The sequence below is a fragment of the Drosophila santomea genome, chromosome X (assembly GCF_016746245.2).
Source record: "Drosophila santomea strain STO CAGO 1482 chromosome X, Prin_Dsan_1.1, whole genome shotgun sequence".
Lineage (NCBI taxonomy): Eukaryota > Metazoa > Arthropoda > Insecta > Diptera > Drosophilidae > Drosophila > Drosophila santomea.
In genome coordinates, this window is record NC_053021.2 from 11,189,786 (window position 1) to 11,202,653 (window position 12,868).

At 40.8% G+C, this 12,868-nt stretch overlaps 1 protein-coding gene across 2 annotated transcripts in view; it reads left to right on the forward strand.

Annotated features, from left to right (window-relative positions):
• LOC120456086 (E3 ubiquitin-protein ligase HUWE1) overlaps positions 1-12,719 on the forward strand; it is an 89,164-nt gene extending 76,445 nt beyond the window's left edge. For both annotated transcript variants that reach the window (XM_039642678.1, XM_039642679.1), the window contains 3 exons: positions 3,757-3,877; positions 10,788-10,864; positions 11,023-12,719. In XM_039642678.1, the coding sequence (XP_039498612.1) occupies positions 3,757-3,877; positions 10,788-10,864; positions 11,023-11,582 (758 nt within the window). In that variant the 3' untranslated portion in view covers positions 11,583-12,719. The remainder of the gene's footprint in view (positions 1-3,756; positions 3,878-10,787; positions 10,865-11,022) is intronic.
• The last annotated feature ends 149 nt before the right edge of the window (positions 12,720-12,868 follow it).

The window sequence follows — 12,868 nt, forward strand, 5'->3', positions numbered from 1 at the left end:
TTTGCCAATAACCGTTTTTCTGTTATTTTGCGACTATAAATATCAGTATTTTGATCAGAACATTCGAAATATTGGTCCGAATATGGAATGGCATACCTCGTTGAGCTCGTAATTAAATTTCCTATCGAACTGCATTTTCAAAAAAAAAAAAATATTATTTTCACTTTTCTTCCAATTTTTGATGATGATTTTTTGCCAATAACCGCTTTTCTGTTATTTTGCGACTATAAATATCAGTATTTTGATCAGAACATTCGAAATATTGGTCCGAATATGGAATGGCATACCTCGTTGAGCTCGTAATTAGATTTCCTATCGAACTGCGTTTTCAAAAAAAATATATATTATTTTCACTTTTCTTCCAATTTTTGATGATGATTTTTTGCCAATAACCGCTTTTCTGTTATTTTGCGACTATAAATATCAGTATTTTGATCAGAACATTCGAAATATTGGTCCGAATATGGAATGGCATACCTCGTTGAGCTCGTAATTAAATTTCCTATCGAACTGCATTTTCAAAAAAAAAAAATATTAATTTCACTTTTCTTCCAATTTTTGATGATGATTTTTTGCCAATAACCGCTTTTCTGTTATTTTGCGACTATAAATATCAGTATTTTGATCAGAACATTCGAAATATTGGTCCGAATATGGAATGGCATACCTCGTTGAGCTCGTAATTAGGTTTCTATCGAACTGCGTTTTCAAAAAAAAGTATATATTATTTTCACTTTTCTTCCAATTTTTGATGATGATTTTTTGCCAATAACCGCTTTTCTGTTATTTTGCGACTATAAATATCAGTATTTTGATCAGAACATTCGAAATATTGGTCCGAATATGGAATGGCATACCTCGTTGAGCTCGTAATTAGATTTCCTATCGAACTGCGTTTTCAAAAAAAAAAATATATTATTTTCACTTTTCTTCCAATTTTTGATGATGATTTTTTGCCAATAACCGTTTTTCTGTTATTTTGCGACTATAAATATCAGTATTTTGATCAGAACATTCGAAATATTGGTCCGAATATGGAATGGCATACCTCGTTGAGCTCGTAATTAAATTTCCTATCGAACTGCATTTTCAAAAAAAAAAAAATATTATTTTCACTTTTCTTCCAATTTTTGATGATGATTTTTTGCCAATAACCGCTTTTCTGTTATTTTGCGACTATAAATATCAGTATTTTGATCAGAACATTCGAAATATTGGTCCGAATATGGAATGGCATACCTCGTTGAGCTCGTAATTAGGTTTCTATCGAACTGCGTTTTCAAAAAAAAGTATATATTATTTTCACTTTTCTTCCAATTTTTGATGATGATTTTTTGCCAATAACCGCTTTTCTGTTATTTTGCGACTATAAATATCAGTATTTTGATCAGAACATTCGAAATATTGGTCCGAATATGGAATGGCATACCTCGTTGAGCTCGTAATTAGATTTCCTATCGAACTGCGTTTTCAAAAAAAAAAATATATTATTTTCACTTTTCTTCCAATTTTTGATGATGATTTTTTGCCAATAACCGTTTTTCTGTTATTTTGCGACTATAAATATCAGTATTTTGATCAGAACATTCGAAATATTGGTCCGAATATGGAATGGCATACCTCGTTGAGCTCGTAATTAAATTTCCTATCGAACTGCATTTTCAAAAAAAAAAAATATTATTTTCACTTTTCTTCCAATTTTTGATGATGATTTTTTGCCAATAACCGCTTTTCTGTTATTTTGCGACTATAAATATCAGTATTTTGATCAGAACATTCGAAATATTGGTCCGAATATGGAATGGCATACCTCGTTGAGCTCGTAATTAGATTTCCTATCGAACTGCGTTTTCAAAAAAAAAAATATATTATTTTCACTTTTCTTCCAATTTTTGATGATGATTTTTTGCCAATAACCGCTTTTCTGTTATTTTGCGACTATAAATATCAGTATTTTGATCAGAACATTCGAAATATTGGTCCGAATATGGAATGGCATACCTCGTCGAGCTCGTAATTAGATTTCCTATCGAACTGCGTTTTCAAAAAAAAATATATATTATTTTCACTTTTCTTTCAATTTTTGATGATGATTTTTTGCCAATAACCGCTTTTTTGTTATTTTGCGACTATAAATATCAGTATTTTGATCAGAACATTCGAAATATTGGTCCGAATATGGAATGGCATACCTCGTTGAGCTCGTAATTAAATTTCCTATCGAACTGTGTTTTCAAAAAAAAAAAATATTATTTTCACTTTTCTTCCAATTTTTGATGATGATTTTTTGCCAATAACCGCTTTTCTGTTATTTTGCGACTATAAATATCAGTATTTTGATCAGAACATTCGAAATATTGGTCCGAATATGGAATGGCATACCTCGTTGAGCTCGTAATTAAATTTCCTATCGAACTGTGTTTTCAAAAAAAAAAAAATATTATTTTCACTTTTCTTCCCATTTTTGATGATGATTTTTTGCCAATAACCGCTTTTCTGTTATTTTGCGACTATAAATATCAGTATTTTGATCAGAACATTCGAAATATTGGTCCGAATATGGAATGGCATACCTCGTTGAGCTCGTAATTAAATTTCCTATCAAACAATTTCCAAATAAACAATTTCGTTGAATCTTCGCTATCCAAGATATGGTAAAGGCTGATTGCTAACCACAGCTCCTGATCTTTGGTAGCTAAAAGGGTAATGCGATGTGCGATTTCTCTGTACTTTCGCAGCAGCCAGTGTAATCATGTAGAATAAAGAATTTCAGGATAGGTAACATTCATTGCGAGCGACTGGAATTGAACTAAATGAGCACTGCTTCCCCGCAATCCTTTCTGGCATCCGTCTCTGACTGACATGGCAATGGTTTCTGTGGCATTTTCCCAGAAGGGGGGGCCCTTCCTCGATGCGGCGGAGGACCCTTTGAGTGCTCCGGAGTCACTGCGCAAACAGTAAACAAATCGCACACGTAAATTATATCGGGTAAACACAGTAGCGTATCAAAGGAGAGCAGTGCACTGCGCGAAAAGGGAATCAATATACATTTGGGAAGCTGATATAATTGCAGCTATTTCAGATTAGTACAGCTTTGCTTATGATAAGTAGCTAGTGTATTATTTATTTGAAACATGTATTAAGCTGAAGCTCACTGACTACCTTTTGGACCACTGATTTCTTCGAGTGTCTGTGGCATGTGGCATCGTTCTGCACCCGCGGCACGTCGGGTCATCCAAGGTGTTGGTGCTGGTGTTGTCGCTGGCTCCGCGACAAAAAGGGACTTGGGGCGGTACTGGCTGTTTGGAATGGCAGTGCGGTTCGCATTTCTATGCAATCTGCGGTTGGAGGAGGAGGATCCAGCTCATGCTGTTTGCCTGCCTTTTTTTTATTTGGTCGCCTGTTAATGGCATGTTTTGATTCCGCGCTGGAGGAAGCAAGAAAAATAAAAACAACAAGCGTGGCAAGAAAAAGAGCAAACGACAGGGAAAACAACAAAATGGTGGCAACACGGAAAACGTAGCATACTCCCAGGCGCTCCGGCACGCATACTTCCGGTATACATATGTATGTGTGTGTGGTTTTTTTGGGGGTGAGCAGTGAGCAGTGAGTGATTGAATTATGGCAGGTATGCGTGCGTTACGAAACAAGGACAGCCTTGAGCTCTTGGGATTCCGAGCATGGAAATTGATTTCCCGCGAATAGCTGAAGATTTGCCCAAAATAACACTGCATTCTCCGCATTATTCTCTTTCAGAAATGGCCCTTCTTCTGCCAGCGGCCCTTTCGCACAATCATCATGTCAACGAAAGTGGCGATTTACGGCGCAATCTCCGCACGCGCTACCGCGACGCCTACAAACACAACCATGATCAGGAGTAAGTATACGCACCGTTGTACGGCTTTTTATAAGGTGGTTAATCATACCAATTAAATAAATTTCTATATGCTGCAGTACTCTCAAGAATATGTCATAGAATGGTATTAGGTTATGGAAAAGGTTTCAAGCATGGCTTAAATATCAATATCTTAAATATCCATCGAAATATCAAAACCTAGCTGGCAAATCCCCCAATTTCGCCTGCAGTTGTCTCTGACTAGACCTTTATGGGAAAACTTATAGCTCACCCCATGTGATTCACCCCGGACATTACGACTTGGGACTTGGGTGGGCTTATCCCAAATTTGCTAGCCGTTGACTTTTTATGACGCGCGACATGCAAAATAATTTCATGTCCCGACGGAAAACATGGCAAGACGGTGAAAAAGGATGGAAAACATAAACGCCGGCAATAAAAGTCCATCATAAAAAGTAAAGAAAGTGGGGGAAATTTCGGCATTAAACTGTTCTAAGCTGGCCCTGATTTGACGCGTTGTTAATTCTTTCGACTTCTTCGTTATTTCTTGGCGTTTTTTGTGCCGTTTGCTTGCTTGCCTCCTTTGATTTTTACGATTTGCTTGGCCAGGTTAGCCAGATTGTTTTTTTTTGGTATGTGCGTTTGATTCGAGTGCCTGCGACATGTCCTTAAGTGTCCTTGATATCCTATTCTTATTGGTGGTCGTGGCCAAGGCAAACACAAGCAGCGAAAACCAACAATGCGGCACAAAGGGGAAGTCCTTACTATTCACTCCCCCAAATGCCATTTCATTTCATAAATTCTATATTTTACTTGGTGCTATATTTTACTAGTGTTTAGCCAATTTCTTTGTGTTTTCTGACTTGTCTTCTTTGAGCTTTTTTGTGCGCTACGATTTTTGTGTGTCCATTCTAAGGATTTGACTTGTTGATAGCCATTCACATTGTATATGTGTTGAGTTGTACAACTGCCAGATATACCCTATGCTGTCACCTTCTAAGGGGTAGGTGAAAAATCTGCCCAACATCTTTTGCTCGCCCATTATGGATGCCACAATAAGCGCACATCAATCACGTGCCGAATTCGGACAGAAGTGTTTTCTTTTTCCAAGAACCTTCTAAGAGGTCCTTTTTTTTTTTGATGTTCCCACTCCAGCTAAGTGTTCTTTTGGTCCATCAAAAGCCGTTTATTGTGATACGATTCGCTTTTGTTGTTTGTGTATTTCCCACCGCCCAAAAACAAAATTAAATCAAATCCGCATTTTATTATTTTACGATTTTTCATTTTGTACTTTGTTTTTTTTTTGTCTTTGACTATCTTGAAGTTTGGTTTTGGATTTTAGGTTTCATTTGGATTGCTTTTTCTTATGTCTAGTGATTTAATTAGGTGGCGTTGAAACTTCCGTGAATGGTACCTACCAGTAAGATAAGATTACAATTTAGGTATTGTTTTATTTTCTGAAACACATGTGAATGTTTGTGTGTCCTGTCGCTTTCTCCAGCCTGAATTAACAGATTATTTTTTTGTTATATTGTAATATGTAATTATTTTCACTATTCGCATTCCCGAATTCAAGTTAAATAGGGCTATAAAACAGCTAATTTGTATGATGCCGTCGTAAATATAGTTATCCAGATAAAGTCCTTTCCCCGTTCCATGGCAACTGCCACGCCCCCTTGAACAGCCTCCCTGGTGATTTGTTAACTTGCTGGGAAAACTTTTATTGCTTTGTCAGCGATTTGAGAGGCGGCAACAGGAAGAGAACCGCAAATTATGAATTATACACTTGAACAACAAAAGCGGCGACAGGCGGCAGAAGAAAGTGGTGGTGAGATAAATAAACATATACATAAATTATGGCCAACATTTTTTGGGGGGGAAGGGGATGAGTTGTTGGCAAACAGAAAAACGAAAAACAAACGAAGATGGTCCAAACCGAAAATAAGAATAAAAACAATAATTCGCCACAATTTAATTTACATAATGACAGTGTCAAGTGGCGGCGTCTGTAAGGTGAAGTGGGTAGCTGGGTGGTTGGGTGGTTGGGTGGTTGGGCGCAGCAAAGGCAGCTGAAGTGGGGCAGAAAGAAAGAAAGAAATTAAAAAGGCGAAGATGGAGCAGGATGTGGCAGTCAAGACAAAGAGGACAAAGGGAGAGTGGGCCGCCAACAACGTTGTTGAAAATTCACACTTTTTTCTTAATGCGATAAATTTACAAGGCAACTGGGAAATCTGCAGTCGACAGCCGTGTGTGCCACGCCCCCAACCGCCGTCGCCGACCACGCCCACTGTCTGCGCCTACGTGGGGCAACAATAAAACGTTTTAAGCCCAAATCCCCACGAGGATTAGCCTGGACCGCATAAATTTGCCGGCAGACGCGAGCAAACAAAGCGGTCGAGGAAAACGCCAACTGGCCAGGGACGGACTCTGATTTTTCCCCTCTGAAAAGTGAGGGAGCAACGAAAAGAAAAGCGTGAGGACCCCAAGGATCGATGTGTGCTGCTCCAATGCCCATGTACTGAATGTACATTTCGATTAGATGGCCAAACTGCAGGCGAAAATGAATGATGTATGGATACTTGGAATTCAGCGCATTTCTTATGCCACTTTGAGGCGAAATCCATATTGCTGATTGATGCTTTTGTGGATTTAGTTGCAAAGAGATATCAAATTAATTTTGTAATACCCAAGTTGGCCCCGCAATGCGCTCCCAAGAAAAGAAAGTCGCCTGATTGCTCCTGGAAATTAAAGAGAATGCGTCTGCGAATTGACAGATTTAACGATTTCATCTCCATCACCATCTCCATTTCCATTCGCCTCTGCCATTTCACCTTTCTCATTTGCATAGAGCAGGTGCGTCGAGGTCGTCCTTATGGCCCAATCCCCCACCTAATATCCTCGTTCCATTTGCTGCGTCCTCTGTTGTTGTTTGTTGCATACGGTTGACAACGGAATAAGAGCCATAAAAATGCGTTAAAGCTGCTACTTTATTTTCATTACGACAGAACCTCTTATATATATGTATCTACATATATATATGTACATATATAAAAAGCCTCTTTGTGCCCGTTGATCTATGCAGGCGGCTTTCAACTGAAAAGGGAGTTTTGTGGATTTTTCTGTTTGTCCGTCTGCGGCTGCTTTGCATACTTTTAGGGGCACTCAAAGTCGGCGGCTTTACAAATTGAATTATGCACTTAATGGCGGGCAGCTACCAAGCAAAATGCGGCAAAATGTGAGCTGGCTGGCTAAAGGTGGGTTAACTGAAGATTCCAGTACAAGGCTAAGCATCTCGAAATGGGGCCAAATAAAATGGCTAAATGCTAAAATACCCCCTTCAGCCAAGCTCTTTAAACGAGTTTTCTCGGGCAATGACAGTCCGTTTGCAATTTTTGAGGGGCTCTCACAGCTGAATTTTTGATGCAGTTTCGACAAATATTGAGTTAAGAGTAATGTCTATTCACAACATAATTCTGTTGGCCAAGAAATGAAGAGACTATTGAATAAAAAATTGATGCGCTTAAGTTCACTTTCCATTTCACTAGAGCACCATTTTCCCTTCGTTATAATGGCATTTTTTTTTTTTTGCTATTTTTAATCGGAAAAGCGAATGGCAGAGGAAACAATCACCCCTATACCACCGACACATTCTTTCCATATCAATTATTTGGTGGAAAAGCAGAGGGAAAACAGGGCAAAAGCAACGAGGAAACTAGAATGTTTCAGTCTAATCTACATGCCGACAGCTTTATTTGCACAAAGCTTTTTGCTTTTGCTTTTGCTTTTGCTCTGGCTCTTGTTCTTGCCTCGCGGTGGCCAGCGATGCGCAACTGTCACATTAATCCCCCAGCCGCGCCCACAGATACTCAACGCCCCACCCACTGTGGCACCCCCCCGCCCCCAAATCAGCTTTTGCATTGACTAAGTATGCAACAAGGTTTTCCGAGCTGCGGCTAAATGTTCGACTTCCCTTTGCTCCTCATCCGCCGCTCAATCATCATTAAAACGCAAGAAAGACCGGTTGGCTGGCTTGCCGGGATTTTGTTGGATTCGGCTGGGTGGTCCAGTGGCTGGACGAAGATGGATCAGGCCGACAACAAAGACAGCCAGCGTCCAGCGAAATCCCTTTAACATTTCCCTTCGGAGGCGACTCACTCAAGCGCTGCAAAGTGCTTCCTCTCTCTCTCTCTCTCTCTCTCGCTGGCCGGGCAAGAAACGAAGACCAAACCAAGACCAAGTCCAAGTCCGAGTCCGAGTCCAAGGAGTCCCAAGTGTTTGGCTCCTGCCACCGCCTCCTTGCCTGCTGCCTGTTGCTGAAGCGTGCACTGGAAAAAAGGCGTAGCAGTTACCTCAAGGCAACTATAAAGTAAGGCGACAATGTTTAGAAAGGCACAACTTAAAAATATAAGCATTTATTTTTGAAATAGTGAAACTGTGATACCATTTTTATAAATCATCTCAAAAAAAAGGGATTTTGGCCAGTGTTTATCCAAGTCTAAGTTGCAATGTCGGCTGGCCCCTTTGTCATCGTCATCGTTTTCGTTTCCGGCATTGGCGGTAGGCAAATGGAAAATGGGAGAGGGGCAAAGGGGCAAAGGGGGCGTGGCAGCGGGACATCGTGTGGCCATCCAGCTGTGAGCCAACTTTGTCGAGCAATTATTTTTAGCGCAGCTGAAACGGCGCTTACTTCATCTTGTTACCAGCACTTGTTTGCCTTTCATATAACCGAGTGCAAATACTTTTTTAAGTGCCTGTATGCGGCGGATGTCGTTGTTGCTGTTGTTGTTGTTGCTGTTGACAGTTGTCGTCCTTTGAAGTGGCAAAATATTTGACAAGAAAATGACTTTTCCGGCACACAGAGAAGGGCAAGCGTTCGTTGTATATGTTAATGTTTAGACCACAAATTTGCTGGCCAAGCCGCAAAAGTTCATCCATTGTGGTCAGGCACAATTGTTGGTGGTCTTAATTCGTTGGACAGCCACTTTCTATTCTGTCATCTCGAGGATGATAAATACCTGGAGTCCTTTTTGAATTGAGAAAAAAATAAGTGCCTAAATCCGAGTCAATTTTTGTGTTTTGTTTTTATTATTTCTACGAGCTAAACAACGTTTTCTATAATTGGCTTTTAACAATTGCAATTGGTAATAAAAAAATAAAACAAATTTTTAAATTGGTTAAAAAATCGTATGTTTAAATTGTGGAGTGAGTAAAAAGTCCACAAACGAAATTCAACTGAATGCGGTAATTCGTTGATGTGTTTTTACTTAGCTCCATTACGACGGCCCCATCAAATATTTTCTTTGATGCGTGACTTTAAATTGATTATGTTTCAATTAATTTTGATTCAATTACTGTGCTCGGCACTCTTCACATTTTTGATTTGTGTGCAATTCAAACGGGTAATCAGTTAATAAATTAAAAATTCTGTTCTCTGCGGTTCATTTTACATTTTATCATTTTATTATCCGCTTATCGCAGACAACTCTTCACATTATTTGCTAAATCAGTGGCGTTTTTGTGCAAATTTTTTTAGCTAACACCGCCTTCTTGGAAGTGGCCTATAATAAGGGGGCTACTTTTACTTTGCTCACCGCAAGCCAAGCATAACAATTGCTTTTTATTTTATGATTTCCGCGGCTGAAGGACCTCGTCCTGCTGCTGATTTTGCCCCCCGCACCCCCTCTATTTCCTGGCCAGACAAATACCGCCGGCCCACAAAAACATTGCTTGTCTTTAATTATGTTTTGGTCCTCGAGTTTTGTGTTTTGTGCATTGCCTTGTTTATTTTTATTACTCGGCGCGGCGCCAGTTTCTGTTTACTTACATTAATTTTTTCAATTTACCTTTATTACCCGGGCGCAGAGGGTCCTTCGGTTCGGTTTATGCCGGGACTTAATTAAGCTTTCAGCTGTAGCTGTTTCCCCAGCGCGCCTCGCAAAAACCTCCACTGGCGACTCCCATTTTAATAAAAATTCTTTCTTTTTATTTATGACTCGGCATTTGCGGGGGGGAGTCTGCGGTTCGAGTGCGACGCCAATTTCCATTTCCGCTGCATCCTGGCTAATCTGCGTTCATCCCGGGAGCAGCAAGTTCCACCTCACCTTTGCCTTGGGGTTAAGTGGCCCGGCTTTCCGGTGGGTGTGTGGGTGTGTGGGTGTGTGGGTGTGTCGGTGGTGTATGGTGTGTGGTGGGTAAAATCAAAAATGCCCCAAAATGTCAGGCACTTTTGAAATTTCCTACGCAATTTCCGTTGTCAACACCTTGACAGCTGTCAGCTGCACACACAGACACTCTCGACTCACTTACACACGCACACACACACACACACACACACACACACACACTCACACTCACACACTCATGGGCACTTGTCAGTTCGATTTTTCGCCTGCCATGTTTGTTTTTGCTCTTTTTTGCCCAACGGAAACGGAAATTGTTAGGCTTAATAGACAATTCGCATTTCCCGTTCCTTTGAAGTCCCGCATTCAGCCGCCTGCTTCAGTCCGCACAATTGCACAAATCAGTGCTGCTGAAGTCAGACAGAGTCTGAATCTCAATAATTATAATATTTAACATCTCAATGGCCAGCCAGATCCTTTTGCCCCACTAATGAGGCGACGCCCAAGGACATGCATAATCAATGAAGGACCAAAGGACGAATGAATCGCTCAATGAGCGACTGAATGAGTGAATGCCCGAATAGGCGGGCGTAGGATGCAAATTATGAAGACGGATAATTAATTACGCAATATTTAGTCTGTCACCATAAAGTGCAGAACAACAACGTAATGCGAGGAGAGTTTTAAAACTGATTGGATCTGTAAATCTAGTTTAGTTCCTTTGATTGTTTCATAACCTATTGAGATATTCCCAACTTTACGTCGTATTAATAATATTAATATTTTGCTTTATCTTAAAACATTCTTTATAGATATTGCGTGGAATTCGAGGTACTCAAATCATCTAAGGCCTGTCACAAGCTGCCGCCATATAATCTGATGGCAGAAGGTAAGAAAAATCTAAAAAATTACTCAGTAATGAAAGTAGAATAATTACCCAAAAAATAAATTTTTACATTTACTTAAATGTTTTCTGGGTATTTAATAGTCGAGCAAGTCTGCTATAGCGATCTTTCTGGTTTAACTAGCTTTTGTTTATTTTCCCAGGCGATCGCATCACGGTGCGCTGTGACCTTGAGGCGTTGATCCTAGACTCAGCCGGCAGCTCCACCACCGCCAGGACACCCCAAGGCCCCACCACGCCGTCCACGACCACTGTTGCATCCGCAGCTTCCGCCTATGGCCAGCGAACGGATGAGCTGGAGGAGGAGCATCAGCAGCGGGAGACAAGCAGCGACGAGGAGACGACCAACCAGGATGGCGAGGCGGAGGCGGAGGAGGAGGAAGAGGAGCCGGAGCAGGATGAGCAGGACGACCTGCAGAATGCCCTGGACTCGGACAGCAACGAGAGCACCGACTACCGTCATCAGCGGCACTCGCAGATGTTGCAAATGTCCCACAGCCGGCGGACAGCGGAAAAGCGCAGCGCCGTGCCGGCCACGCCCACGCCCACGCTGGCGCCCACCTACCATTGCCGGGGGGAGGGGCTGGCCGGACGCACGACACGCTGGAGCGCGCTGCCGGCGCCGTCGTGCCGCGGCAAGTGGCTACGCCTGACCGTTGGTCCGCCCAAGAAGTGCGGCCACGCCCAGTTTATCTTCGTCTAAGGCGACATCACGGTCCAGTCAAGTGCGGTGATCATTTTTTTTTTTCTCCGTGTAGTTTATGGTGTACTGTCTCCCCCACTCATCATATCATATCATATCACCCGCGCCCCCCCTGCCACGCCCCCTCACTTCCGGCCCAAAATAAATAAAGTACCCCATCGTATGTAAGCGTTTAAACATTAAGCCAGTGGATTAAGAAGATCATAGCATATGTATGTGTGGTGAGGTCAGGTTTTTTTTTTTTTTGTCGTGCTAGAGAAAAGATCCGAATACTAAGGACACACTGCCAGTGAGATATAGGGAGTATATGAAGGAATATCGAATTATTCCGAAGTTTTAAGGGGTTCTACCATTTTGGATCCAATAAATATTTGTGGGGTTCCAGAATACATAAGACCATGCATGTGGACTCTAGAAATGAACCACTTCTAAACGAACATAACAAACATGAAATAACTGCTCTACAACGTTTAACAAACTTTTGATCTTTAAAATGTAAGACATACATATGTATGATCCCCCCCACACACATGGTATTCATCATATAACCATATAGACATCACGGCTGCTGTGGACTTTCTTCGGAGAGCATTTCTCTAATTAGTTTAGGAAACACTCACGCGTAAGCATTTGGGCTTAGGACCCAAACAACAACTTAATATACATATGTATGCTGGGAATCTGCTAAGACGCTCGGATCTCGGATCGGATAATACTAGTAACTAGGGACTAAGTCATCAAATACCGCATAACATCTACAGTGAATATGGATATGGAGTCGGGCTGCGTAGTGAAAGAACCTATACATATATATATATAAATATATATGTGGATGTGCATGAGTGTATCTGTCTAATCGTTAGTTCCCCCGACTCGCAAGCATATATCATACACACAATTTACACATACATACATACTATACATACATATATAATACATTAGTCAAAATCAAGTGATTGAGGTCCACAATATTTGGTTACCCAACTGGCAGACAACCCTTTGGAGTCGGAATTAACGTTTGGATCTTAGCATTAATCTGGATTTTAGGTACACACGAATGTCGAAGTAATTATTATAATTATAATTAAACCAATAATGAGATCATTCAATAAAGAACGAGTATAATTTTAAAGTAAACCACCCATCTTGCCTTTAAACAATTCCCAATCTAGAGTCTTGAACCATCCTGGTTTATCTACTTTATCAACTGGTTTGGTGACTCTTTCGTGTGTGTTGCACAGTGGGCTGAGAGTAATTTCTTAATAAAATAAATAGATTTTGGGCAT